This window comes from Primulina tabacum, chromosome 1 (assembly GCF_025594145.1).
Source record: "Primulina tabacum isolate GXHZ01 chromosome 1, ASM2559414v2, whole genome shotgun sequence".
Taxonomy (NCBI): Eukaryota; Viridiplantae; Streptophyta; class Magnoliopsida; order Lamiales; family Gesneriaceae; genus Primulina; species Primulina tabacum.
This window is the reverse complement of record NC_134550.1, coordinates 57,904,395-57,917,481: the sequence shown is the minus strand read 5'-3', so window position 1 is coordinate 57,917,481 and position 13,087 is coordinate 57,904,395. Positions and strand designations below refer to the sequence as shown.

Here is a 13,087-nt window from a genome sequence, read left to right as displayed (position 1 = left end):
GAGAGAAAGTTATGCACGAGCCCAGGATCAGAAGGAGATGTCTCCGAGGTCTTTTCTTAGAACCGAGCGACTCAGAAACAGAAGATATGGAGAAGCCTAGGCGTCATGGTTGCCGAGTTGGATGCAAAACCAGGGGCAAAGATGATGAGATCAATGTTCGATGAACAAGAAATGTGTTACAATGTTCACAACTACCAAATGTGAGTCTACTTCTTTAGTCTTTGGAAAAATGGTGGTAAGGACGTGATGATCCTTATTATGATTGTGCATGCAACCAAAAAAACATGTATATTGTGTATATAACATCCATTTCGCAGTGATCAGATAAAGCATCTGCTGCATCCAGGGACGGAGCCACCCCAAAGGCTGGGGTGGGCTCCAGCCCAGTCTATTTTTTTGTGACTAATTAGGAATATGGACTGAGTTTTCTTTTTTTTAAATTGTAGCCTTGTATTTTTAATTTTTTTCCCGATTTTTAGCCCAATATTAGCCCATTTCCTGATGGTTTTCTTTTACAGCCGTCCTCCCAAAATAGAAACAAGAGAATGAAAGCTGCTAGTCTCCTACTTATTGGAAATTTCACGTGAAGGAATTTTTAAATATTTGATTTATATTATTTAATGTTGTTTATCGATTCATTCAGCCCAGAATAAATTTTTTTTCTGGCTACGTGCCTGGCTGTATCTGTACCTAATAAAATGGATTTTATGGAGAAAATGAACGAATATATTTGTCATTTGACACCTTAAACAACTAGCTACTTCTACAATATTATAATGATTTTTATGTATTTGTTTCAATAATACTATGTGGGATTTCCGTTAATCAACAGTAGCTTATAATCCTAATTCTCCAAAATCCTAGAATAAGAACAATAATGAGGTCCATATATTCAGACATGAACCTCACAACCTCAAGTATATCAAAACCGTTGAATCTAACGTACATATTCCGGGTTGAAATTTTCCCCTCTATCCTCATTAACTTTTGAGTCAACTCGTGCGGTAAAACTTTTAAATTGAGAATCAAAATTGGAGGTTGCAACTGAGAGAAAGTTTTGTTTTTACCATTTCATGAACCGGGCTGAGTAATATGGCTGGATCTTATATAAAGCGAAATATATTTATTTATTCAAAACACTAAGAAAGTGAGAAAACATTTGAAAATCAGACCCTCTGAATCCCTGCATTTAACGTATTTAATGAATTTGATATTTGACTATAATTTTGATGAACTAATAATCAGCATTAATTTTTAAAAATATCGATTTAATTCGATTTTTTTAATGTTATTTCCTCTCCCAAATCAAAGACATTAAATTTAAAGGTGAATTCGTGGATTCAAATTAATTAATTCAAGTATAGTGAAAATTTATTTAGTTTGATTGGTTCCCAAGGAAAAGAAAATTCAGAAAGAGAGAGAGAGATATTGAGAGAAAATAAGAGAAACAGAAGGTCGTGTAGCAAGCACGTAAATCATAAATGAGCATGAATACTTCCATACTTTGGCTGTACTGTATGTATAGATAGAGAGCTCACTTTAGCTGCCTTCCTTAGAATAGTAATTTTCATTCAAATAAAAGATTTTCAATATAAAAATTACTCTTGCTATGTGAAAACAATGAAACAGATTAGTCATCCTATAAACCACATATGATTTCTATCAGTATGCATATTCACAATCATAGCTGTTTCCAATTTCTATTCTAAGAAAAATATGAATTTCATCGAAATGACACTTGATTATTGGGTATAGCTAGCCCTTTTATGGATTTTTCTCCAACGATGGTATGATCATGACGAAGTAAAATTTTTGGGATCACCAAGAGAGCCACTTGCCACAGCAGGCGCTGGCGTGCTGGTGCTGGTGCTGGTGCTGGTGCTGGTGCTGGTGATACTCTGATTTTCCCAAGTGCCCTTCTAGGCAGTAAAGCCTTCATCGCTTGCCTTCGTTCACCTGCAGGATTCAACTTCTTGTAAACATGTAGATTGATGAATGAAAGAGCATATAAATATAGAACCAACAACATAAATCAATAGAGCCCGTACAAACTGAATTCCATACCATCAAATCTGGCTCTGAGTTTAGCAGAAGTCGAGAGGCCTATAAGCATAGGAGTGACAATGGTGAGAAATGCCCAGAATAATAAGATCAAGACATAGGTTCTTCCATTCATTTGTCAACTGAAATATTTGGCGAAATTGAAGTACCAAATGGAGGATTTTATTATACAATAAATGGAAGTTAGAGAGACATTATCTTGCCTAGCTGGACGAGATTGAGAACCAATTATCATATTGCGTCAAACATTTCTAAATCACAATCATCAATTGATTAGCAGTATAATATGTGTATCGTCCATTCTCAAGCAAGTCAAGTAATATTTTACAATGCAAATTTGAAATGAGGGTGGTCGGTAGTTGGAAGTTGTTACACCAATACCGTGTGAAGTACAAGGATTCGTCTTGCATATCCCAGCAAAGTCAAGGTCTGATGCACATATAACGTATATATTGATAATCACTGGACATACATGAAATCAATGAGAAACTAACATCATTTAACACTAATCAATGAACCAGACTACAACTAGGTGCCAGGAAAACAAGCATTGATTTTGACGACGATTTTGAGTTTAATGAGCAGGTAAATTGTACAAAAGAAAACTTGAACAGCGAGATGAGCATGATACAAGAACTCATAAGATATATAATCTTGGTCCACGGTTTAAAAGTTCACCCATGGAGAATTGATGAGAAGATAAGTAACAGTAAGGAGCAATGTTCTTAAAAACTTATTTAAACTTTGCTTAATGGCGTTTAAATTTGAAGCTTCCCTCAAACTCATTTTGGAAATTGGGAATAGTTTAGCAAAAGAGCAATATTACAAAACCGCCAACTCGTAACCAACTACTTTCAAGGGCATTATTGTAAAATATGGAAAAAAATCACAAATTCAAACATCATATAGAACTCGATACATAATCAGAATACACATTATTAATGGACAATCTTCGCAAGGCAGGAACATTACAAATGCTTGCATTCTCTACAGCTTAGGCTTTAGAAAACGTTATATACGATGATAATAAATCTCGTTTGAACAATATCTAAAGACAGAGCATTGTAGGGACAAGAACTTATCGTTTCACTTTTAAAGACTAAATGCACAAAACAAAGTATTGTAGTGAAAAAACTTGTCATTTTACTTTTGACTATCATAAATAAAACTACATCTTCAAGATGCAGTACATCGTATATTGGTTCTGTGAGCTACATAGTTTACAAGATTCATTTCCAACATCAAGGAATTTGCTTCCGACCTCAGTCTTTTCTTGAGCTACTGGTACTTCCATCAGACTTCGTGTTAGCGTACCTCTGCCAAATGTGTGCATGAAGAAAAGGAGGTCGTTATTTTCTGTTTTCAAGAGAACGAAGCAAAAGAGCAAAAAAGATAGAAAAGAAAACAACAAGAAATTTTCAAGAATTTTTCAGGTGAAACAACAGTCGTCATCACCTGCTTTCCAATATTGAAAGGAACATATCTGTGCTTGATCATGTGCGTAATTAGCCGCTTCGTGGTCAGGAAAAATAAGAAAACCCAGTAAAGAAATAAAATGGGCCAGAAAACAGGTACGTCGAATGCAGAGAAGAAGGTCATGAAAAAGGCCACACAAAACGCTTTTGTAATTGCGTACCTGAAATATGTACACATAATAAAATGAAAGAGTAAATAATAGCTTCATAAGCCAAAAAAACAAAACAGTGGCACGGGCGAAATTAGCACAAAGCTGAAATAAAATTGACTATACAATTACGACAAGATACAGTTTTTCGCTATCTTCCTCGACACTGCTGGTGTAGATATTCTATAACTAAGAAAATCAAAGGTGCATCAAAGACAGTTTTAGTTTTCCTCATATTCTTTAGAGCCGCATTTTGTTCATTCTATGTGATCAAAAAGCTATTCATTGAACAAACAGAGTTTAAAATTTCAGCCGTTAACTAAAGCACCAAAATAAAAGTACAAGTTCAGTCAAGCCAAACATTAAGTATATGATGAAGCACTGTTATCGAACTTCTTGGCTTCGTAGTATGCAATTTGCATGCAATGAAATATCAAAACCTCCTCCCCAGCACACAAGTTTCAGTTTTACAGAAATAAACTTTCTCAGTTAGATAAATCACAGCTTGCTATAATACATCCAGTAGAATCGTACTCTAGATACTGAAAGATGGTACCAATTAAGAAAACTGCAAGGGAAAAAATAACTTGCTCATTAAAGTCTCCTCACAAACTGATAAGTGATCTGCACACTTGTATTTAGACTGTCAACTGAGCCATAAAGAACATGCAACACTGAAACAAATAAAAAAATATTATACTGAAGGGATTAACCCTATGCGTGTTTCTAAACATGCAACTACAAGAAATGGTCCATAATTATCTCACCAAAATTTGAATTCAGACAGTCGGCGGATGAAAGGCCTGAATTCAATAGAGTCCTTAGTTGGCGAAGACGCTCCATCTAAAGCTTCTATTTCCGGATCAACTTTAGGAGACAGAAACCCGATCAATAAATTTAAGATGTAGATTCCTATACCATATGAGATGATATAAAAGCCCCGCACATAATAAACACGTAAGACATAGATTGCTGCAGCAGCAAGCGTTCCCAGCCACCTATAACCCATATGAGGAGCTGATCTATCCAAATAATACTGAAATGCCCTTGAAAAGTCATTCTTCCATTTTGCTAGTGGTGACATTTGAGACTCACCATCACCTCCAGTTGCCTCCATAATAATCAGCGCCTAGCCTGCTAGTAAATCCACAATAACATTTATTGTTGACATCTACTGCCCCGGGATCGTTAAACTGATGAAACAAATGGAACTTGAGATGCTGTCTCCACAAACATATCATCTTTGCACTAATAAATAAGTAAAAAATTATGCTCATTAAAAATTTCGGGGTTCACAAGATGAGAAAATTCTTCGATTTGTACAGGACTGGAATCGAAATTAGCATACATACAAAGAAAAACTAAAGCACCATTCTTATGCGCGATAGTGGAGTGGGATAAGGAAAGCATTCATTCCTAAAAAACAAAGTCCAATAATTTTAGCAAAATTTAACGAACTATCTGTCTAGATTCCCGACCAGAATCGACTTAATCCCAATTGATTAAATCACTTCAAAGACTCCAATACCTAGCTATGCCCCTAAAACTAACTTGATCAACTTTAACACGGCTTACTAACAAATAAATTTTTTTCTCACTTTCCACCAGTAATCTACTCCCTAAATTCCCATCATCAATTTGAATATCCAAACCAGTACCAAGAGGAAAGTCAAACCCTAACCTACAGTCTTCGAAATTAACTAATTGGCACTGAAAATCATAAGTTAGTTTCAGTATGAAAAACAATATGCAATTAGCTAGTGAGGTAACAACATGTAGCACATCAGGCAAAAAATAAACAACAAGATATCGCGAAAATAATTCGAAACAACGGACCTTAAAACTTGGAGTTTCCAAATGAACAACCAAGAAACATGAGACGATCGTTGATTTTCTGCGACTTTAAGGTACATTACTTCCTTGTTTGTAAATTGTAATACGGGAACCACTTTCCCAACCTCATTCCGGATTTTCCTCAAAACAATTGCACTTTAACCCTCGAAATTCTCTTTTTTCTCCAGATACGCCCCTACAATAGGTAAAACTACCTTTAAACATCTTTCTAATGTCTCTTATTTTTGTCGCCGCTTTAAATTTTAGAAATAAATTAGCTCAAAAAATTTATTAATTAATAAAATATTTAAATTTTGTTAGAATGCTGAATAAGATTTTTTTTTTTTGAATTAGATCTCTATAAAGACTCGACAAGCTAAATTTCAAATGTTAAATATTTTTTAATCTTTTTATTATACAAAAATGTTCTACTCATCGAACAAATGATACATCAGCTCATTTCACTGTCATTTGATTCGACTGATATGACGATGATTAAATAAGTATATATAATTTATTATTCAAATAGTTTATTAATAAGTATTATTTGATTCGATTTATATGACGATGATTAAATAAATATATATTTCATTTATTATTCTAATAATTTATTAATCATTTTATTTTATTTGTTATTGTGTAGATGCAAATGATTTATAAATAATCATTTATGCTCTGGGGACATGGAAGGTTAATCAACTGCCCTTTATCACAATTCTAGTACAAAAATTGTGGGTGTGTGTTATGGTCTCCAAATGGAATTTTTAAGCCCAAATTATTTTTGGCCCACTCTGGTTTAATTGTATTCATGGGTAAGGCATTGAATCGAACCAACTTAGGTACTAGTATTTAACATGTGCGATGCACGGGATGATATTATTAAAAATTAGTAAAAAATTAATAGATATTTAAATTGAAAAAAATAATATAATTAAAAAAATAAAAATAAAAACTATTTTTCATTTATTTTAAAAAAATTTCTTAAATATAACGCATGTCGATTAATTTTTTTGGCTAATAATCACTATCATATATCAAAATTTTAGATTGTGTTAGTTTAAGGCAATGACATGATGCTTATTGTGTAGAGTGTATTGATGTCGGCCACCAACCTTAATACATATTTAATTCTTTAACTTTCGAGAAGTTATATATTAATATTTTAACATGTGATAAAAAATATTTTTAAATCACATTCAATAAAATTAATGAGAAATAATTTTTTAAAAATTCAGTAATTTCGTCTAAATCCACATTCACAAACAATTTTGTGACATGACACGTGTTCGACACATTTGAATGATAACAATAATTGTTTCATCAATATCTTTATCCAAATGGGTTGTGATTTTATTTACAAAATATCTTCATAATATACACAACAGCCTATTATTCTGAAAGAAAAATGAAACATGCGATCCTAAGTAAATTATGCATAAATCAGAAAAGTTATTTAATTCACATTTATTATGTATTCCAAAACAATGTCAATAAAATTTATAACGTGTATTCTAATAAGATGCTTACTTTTTTTAGAATTGATTTAATCACTTCCATTACGGGAAATTTTATACTATCATGTATCCGTGAACTTTGTAATATAGAAGAAAATTGTCACATTAGTAATACGTAATAACTAAAATTTTGTACAAATAGATGAATAATATTTTTTATTTCTCGACCATGAAAGACAGATTTCAAACTTAATGTCTCGTTGTTTTCGTTGTTTCCATATGTAGGTAGTTCATAACAACGAACAAATCTAAATTTAAATTAACATCACATATTGGAAGGATTCAACTCATATATGGTGCTCAAAAGAGGAGTCATTTCAGAATTCAATTTTGGAGTAGATAAATTTAGTAAGATAAATAGAGTAAAATTGATTTCTAATATAATATGCAATATTGCATTATTTATAATTTAAAATTCAAATAAGACATCTCAAGGGACAAAAATTATACATTGTATGCTTTTGACAAAATTATACCATACATTAACGTAACTCTTTCAAATTATAGAAATCTCGACTTGCATGCATTGAATGTCAAACATTTCTGATTATTGAGGGTAATATACATGTTTATTGAAAGTAATTTAACGTCCATTTGAAACTCTTTTGAATATATCTCTTTTAATTTTTTTGTGCTCTCTTATTTGAATTTTTAAGAAGACAATTCAAGATATACAATATACATATAGTTTTGGAAGAAAATTACAACGCATTAATTGTGGGGACCCGGACGCTAATCAATTCTTCAATCGTCTTTAGGAATATTAAATCATTTATAATAAACAGGGTCTAATTTTTTTAAAAAAATACAAAGCGGAAACTTAATGTAATTACATTCAAATTACATATTAAACATAAACATACAATTATTGTATCATCTACAATAATCCAACTAGGTTCAACTACATGTCAGTGCTGAATCCTAAGTTGCTTCTGAGTCCGAATCTCCACACTATCTAGTCCAGCCTCATTCTTGTCCTGACCCCGCTTCTAACCCACCTGTTGCCATGCACACATACAAACAAGACAACAGCCGGATAACTCCGGTGAGATATAAATATCCCAGTATAAATCATGTATACATGCAATCATATAAAAGCATATAATAGAAAATCATACCCCATATCAAAATCATGACATGAATCAATAACAAGAATACATCATATTCTAAACATGTACCCTAAGCCGGAACATAATTCAAGATCAAGAATAAATTCTATTCTAAGCATGTACCAATATCAGGAACATAATTCAACATCCATCAATATCAATCGATATAACTGTCACTCAAACTCGTGACTCTACGTTTTAGACTAGACTCAATCCTAGTCTAGGGATCCCGGTTTCCAGATGTGGTGTTCCTATATCGAATTCCGTCATAGAAGGAACTCTGGTCCTATTACTCGATATAACCAAATATGGTGTTCCTATATCGAATTACGATATAACCAATTATGGTGTTCCTATATCGAATTACGATATAACCAAATATGGTGTTCCTATATCGAATTCCGTAATAGAAGAATTCCAATTCTATTTACTCGATATAACCAACATCCGGTATCCTGACCTAACCGTCATGGACTATAGCTCTATCGTTCATATCCTATCTTGAGACATCGTGCAATGTGCCGTGGCGATACCACCACTATCCGGCACTTCTGTCTCAAGATTACTCGTCTAACACCTGTCATCTATAATTCAAGAGAACAAGTATATCAATTAACTCAATGCAAATATCAATGCATTAAAGTAAAGTATGTGATTTAGGGAAACTCGAGTCAAACCTCACTCGAGTTGTGCAATCCCAACTCAACATTAATTTATACCTTTATCTTCTCGCTCAGAAGAAGAAGAAGTCCCGACTCTATCTCGGTCCATTCCCAATCTGGTAATAACAATATCGAACAGATATAGTATCAATATACCGCTTAATTCAAAGCATGTTCTGATCAATAGACAATCAAAACATAATCTGATCAATATCGAATCAAGACACAATCTAATCCATATCGACGATATCACGATATGTGATCACTATCACTACTGAATCTGATCAATATCAATTAACTGATGTTTCGACGGTATAACAATACAGTCTCGATAACCCCGTCAGTCCGAACATCACAAATATAATACCAGAACTCATAATCAATATCGATACCAGTCATAATCTCAATAATCATACAAATCTGATATGAATTCTCATTCAAATCGATTCCAAAAATCATAACAATTTCATAAGCAGTCTGTTTCTCAATCTGACTGCGATTCTATGATGTCTAACATGACAAGAACATCATATATGAATCCTATTCAGTTCTGACAATAGCATAATTTCAAAACATGTCAAAACGTAGCAAAACTTACGTCCAGTTGTAGCCTACGTTGATAGGAACTCAATACTGAAGTCAGATTTGAAATCAGACGGACGGATTGAAATATAAAGGCGTAAGGATTTTCTGGAGAATTTCTCGTGCTTCCTTTCTCGTTTCTCCCTTTCCTTCTGAATGAATTGATATATGTATATATATGTATATACACATCTCGTGCATGAAAGGCGAGTGGCTCGATTTCGTTTTGCATGATTCGCGCTCGAGCGGTTGATCTTTACCGCTCGGGCGGTTAAAACATACCGCCCGGGCGCGGGAGTTTCTGTCCTCCACACTCATCCTTGGCGCTCGGGCGGTCAAAGACTACCGCCCGGGCGCCACATCCTCTGCCCAAAGCTTACCTTACTGAACATTGGCGCTCGGGCGGTCATTTTCTACCGCTCGGGCGCCAATGATTCTGTCCAAAAATTGCACCATTCATATGATTTGGCCAATCTGGTCTCGTAATAGCCCGTCTATAATTATATGCATTCATAATCAATAATCATCTCAGATTACGTTAATTAATTTCTCGGGCATTACATTAATTCTTTCAAATTAAAGTAATTTCGAAATAATATGTATTTGAGATAAAAAAAATTTATGATTATTAAATGATAAATTAATGTTCATTGGTAAACCTTGTTGTAGTGATAACTTTTACACTCAACCAATTTTATTTTTAGAAAAATTAAATAAACTAATAAAATATTGTATTTTTTTTTAGCAAGTAATTTGGGCATGAAATTACTTAAAATAGAAAATTTTATTTTTGAATGATTTATCTAATGAGTGATACTGAACATTGTAATCATTTGTATTTTAAATTTATTTATACAGTTTTTAATTAAATTGATTGATATAATCAATGCAAAATTTTTAATATAGTTTAGTTTTAATTTGAGAAAAAAAAACATATAATACATAAATTACATTTGAATTAATATAAAAATTATTTGAATTCAAAATTGAATTAAATGAATTGATGTAATAAATGTTAACAATAATTGAAGTGATCATTTATTGCAGTACACATGTGACAATATTCATGTAAATCTTTCTTTTTTTAGAAATGATATTTTGGCGGGAAATTACTATTTTTGGCAAAAACTCTGCTTATATATATATATATATATATATAGATTTTCCTTTTTTAAAAAAAAATCAGAGATTTCAAATCATATAAAGAAAAAATTTGTGTGAGATGGTCTCACGTGTCGTATTTTGTGAGATTGATCTCTTATTTGGGTCATTCATAAAAAAATATTATTTTTTATGCTAAGAGTGTTACTTTTTATTGTGAATATCGGTAGGGTTGACCCGTCTCACAGATAAAAATTCGTGAGATCGTCTCGCAAGAGACATACTCATGATATAATAATTCTTTTGTAGATCTAAAATACTCTTTCGCCATAATATATATTTTTTACTTTATAACTAAGCAAAATGTAAAAAAAAATCTACACACGCACGATCTGATGTAAAAAAATTATCATATATATTATATATTTATTGAGTGAAAATATAAAACTGTAGTGTACTATTAAACTATAACATGCATACACCACACCGCAAGCCGACAATCGACAATTAACGAGAGGGTTGGTGTACTGAATTATTTGCCCACAAATTATATAAAACATTATAAAACATTATACGATTGTAATTCATATTTCACGTGTCGAAATAAATAAATTAAAAGTTTCATACAAGTTCGAGGAAATACTAGAATTAAAACCCATTCATTGCACAAGTTGTTGTTTAATTATATGACATATCTCTACATATAAAGTTTAAAACACGATACTCCAAAACCGCATACAATTATCTAGATTCAGTCTCACATATCGGTTGGATTCACATAAAAAAAATAACAAACCTCGAATATAAGAATAAATGTTGATTATTTGATACACAGCAGTTGAACTACACGAATATAAAAAGATCCACACATGAATGATTTCTACCTTAGTGATCATATTAATATTAGTTCCAACAAGTGAATTGTACATAAGGAGATGGAATAAATTGGTGATCATTATAATTTATATATATCCAACCAGGCTGGCTGTACATTAATCAACAGAACTTGGTATGGTATGGGACATTGATGTACCAATAATGCCATGAATAAAGACACTTTCTTTATTAAAGAAAAGGCTGGATGCCACTTCTTTTCTTTCTTTCATCTTTTTTTTAATTTTTTTTTTTTTTTGACTTGTGTTTCAGTATATCCATATCACAAACCTTTTCTGTAACTGTTTAGAATTACCTTTATATATGTTGGTTTTATTTTTTCTCAACAACACAACATTCTATGCAGAGACTTTTGGGTTCATGTTTAAACAAATATTCATTTATTAACTTGATAAATACTTAAAAATTAATGTTTTCCCACGACAAACATTAATATGTGTCAGAAAAAGAAAAATCCGCTCTGATACCTCTTGAAACGAATTAATCACGACTTCACCAGTTAGATTGAGAGTATCTTGCCTTGGTTTTTTTTATTCCGCTTATATCAATGAAAGCATTAACTACCTGTTTGGATAAATGAGACGCATAAATCACACTTTTTTTTCCCGATTTGTGATGTAATTGGTCATATTAAATCTAATTACATTTCATAATATTATGTTTGCTTCTTACTTCATTGTAATATTTTAGGGGATACGACGAAGTTTTGCGTTTTTTTTTAATTCCAACCGAATTGTCACAGTCTGATCGGTTTGTAGGATTTTTTTTTTTTTTTGAATGATCAAGTATAATGCAATATATTAGGACATATATTTAAATTGATTCGAGAACAATAACAAAATATTTATAGTAAAAACATAAATACTCTAAATATTATACCACAAATGCAAGATTGAACATCATTTAATGTAATGGCATTTTTAGGCGAAACAAATTTGAATTTCAAGTTGTCTGTCCTACTCGTATGATTTTTATTATTATTATTATCATTCCATTTTAAAGCAATATGCCCTATGTGGACCGTGGTCCCTTTCAAATGACAACACAACTTGTTATTTTCCTGTTTTTATTTTATTTTATTTTTAAGAAAAAGTTAAAAAAGATATAATAATATAATGTTTTTTCGGGATATGTGAAATAGTTATATTAAGATAATAATTACGTTAAAATATGTGAAACTAGATTTGGAAAATAAAATGGTAGTGATTTTTCTTTCTAAAGAAGATAAAGTAATTTTTGAAAACGCAAAAAGATGATGTATATATTTCTTACAAGATTGCTATGATTTAGGAAAATATTATATTTATATATTATCATATGGTAAAAACTTGTGTGAGACAGTCTCACGAGTTGTGTTTTGTGAGACGAATATCTTATTTGAATTATCAATGAAAAAGTATTATTTTTTATGCTAAGAGTATTACTTTTTATTGTGAATATCGGTAGGGTTGACCTATCTCACAGATAAAGATTCGTGAGATCGTCTCACAAAAAGACATACTTTTATTATATTATACAACTTTTGATATAATAAACATTCATCACACATATATATATATATATATTTATGTGAGTATCGATGAAATGACGCTCATAAATCGAATGTGTTATTTAATAAATGAATGTCATGTAAATACACATGATAATTATACATCATATAAAAAATGTATATTATACTAAATAAAAATTTGAAAAAAAAATAGTAAA

At 31.5% G+C, this 13,087-nt stretch overlaps 1 protein-coding gene across 3 annotated transcripts; it reads right to left on the bottom strand.

Annotated features, from left to right (window-relative positions):
* Positions 1 to 2,257: 2,257 nt before the first annotated feature.
* Positions 2,258 to 5,682, bottom strand: LOC142554182 (protein RER1B-like). Of its 3 annotated transcripts, none has more exons than XM_075664860.1 (4): positions 5,522 to 5,682; positions 4,453 to 4,819; positions 3,517 to 3,697; positions 2,258 to 3,377 (listed from the first exon to the last, which is right to left on the bottom strand). In XM_075664860.1, exons 2-4 carry the CDS (start codon positions 4,800 to 4,802, stop codon positions 3,324 to 3,326), a joined length of 585 nt encoding a protein of 194 aa, XP_075520975.1. In that variant the 5' UTR covers positions 4,803 to 4,819; positions 5,522 to 5,682; the 3' UTR covers positions 2,258 to 3,323. The 3 variants fall into 3 exon arrangements, with proteins under 3 accessions (XP_075520975.1, XP_075520988.1, XP_075520982.1); XM_075664873.1 differs by having other exon boundaries at positions 4,453 to 4,933; positions 5,522 to 5,673; XM_075664867.1 differs by having other exon boundaries at positions 4,453 to 4,822; positions 5,522 to 5,670.
* Positions 5,683 to 13,087: the final 7,405 nt, after the last annotated feature.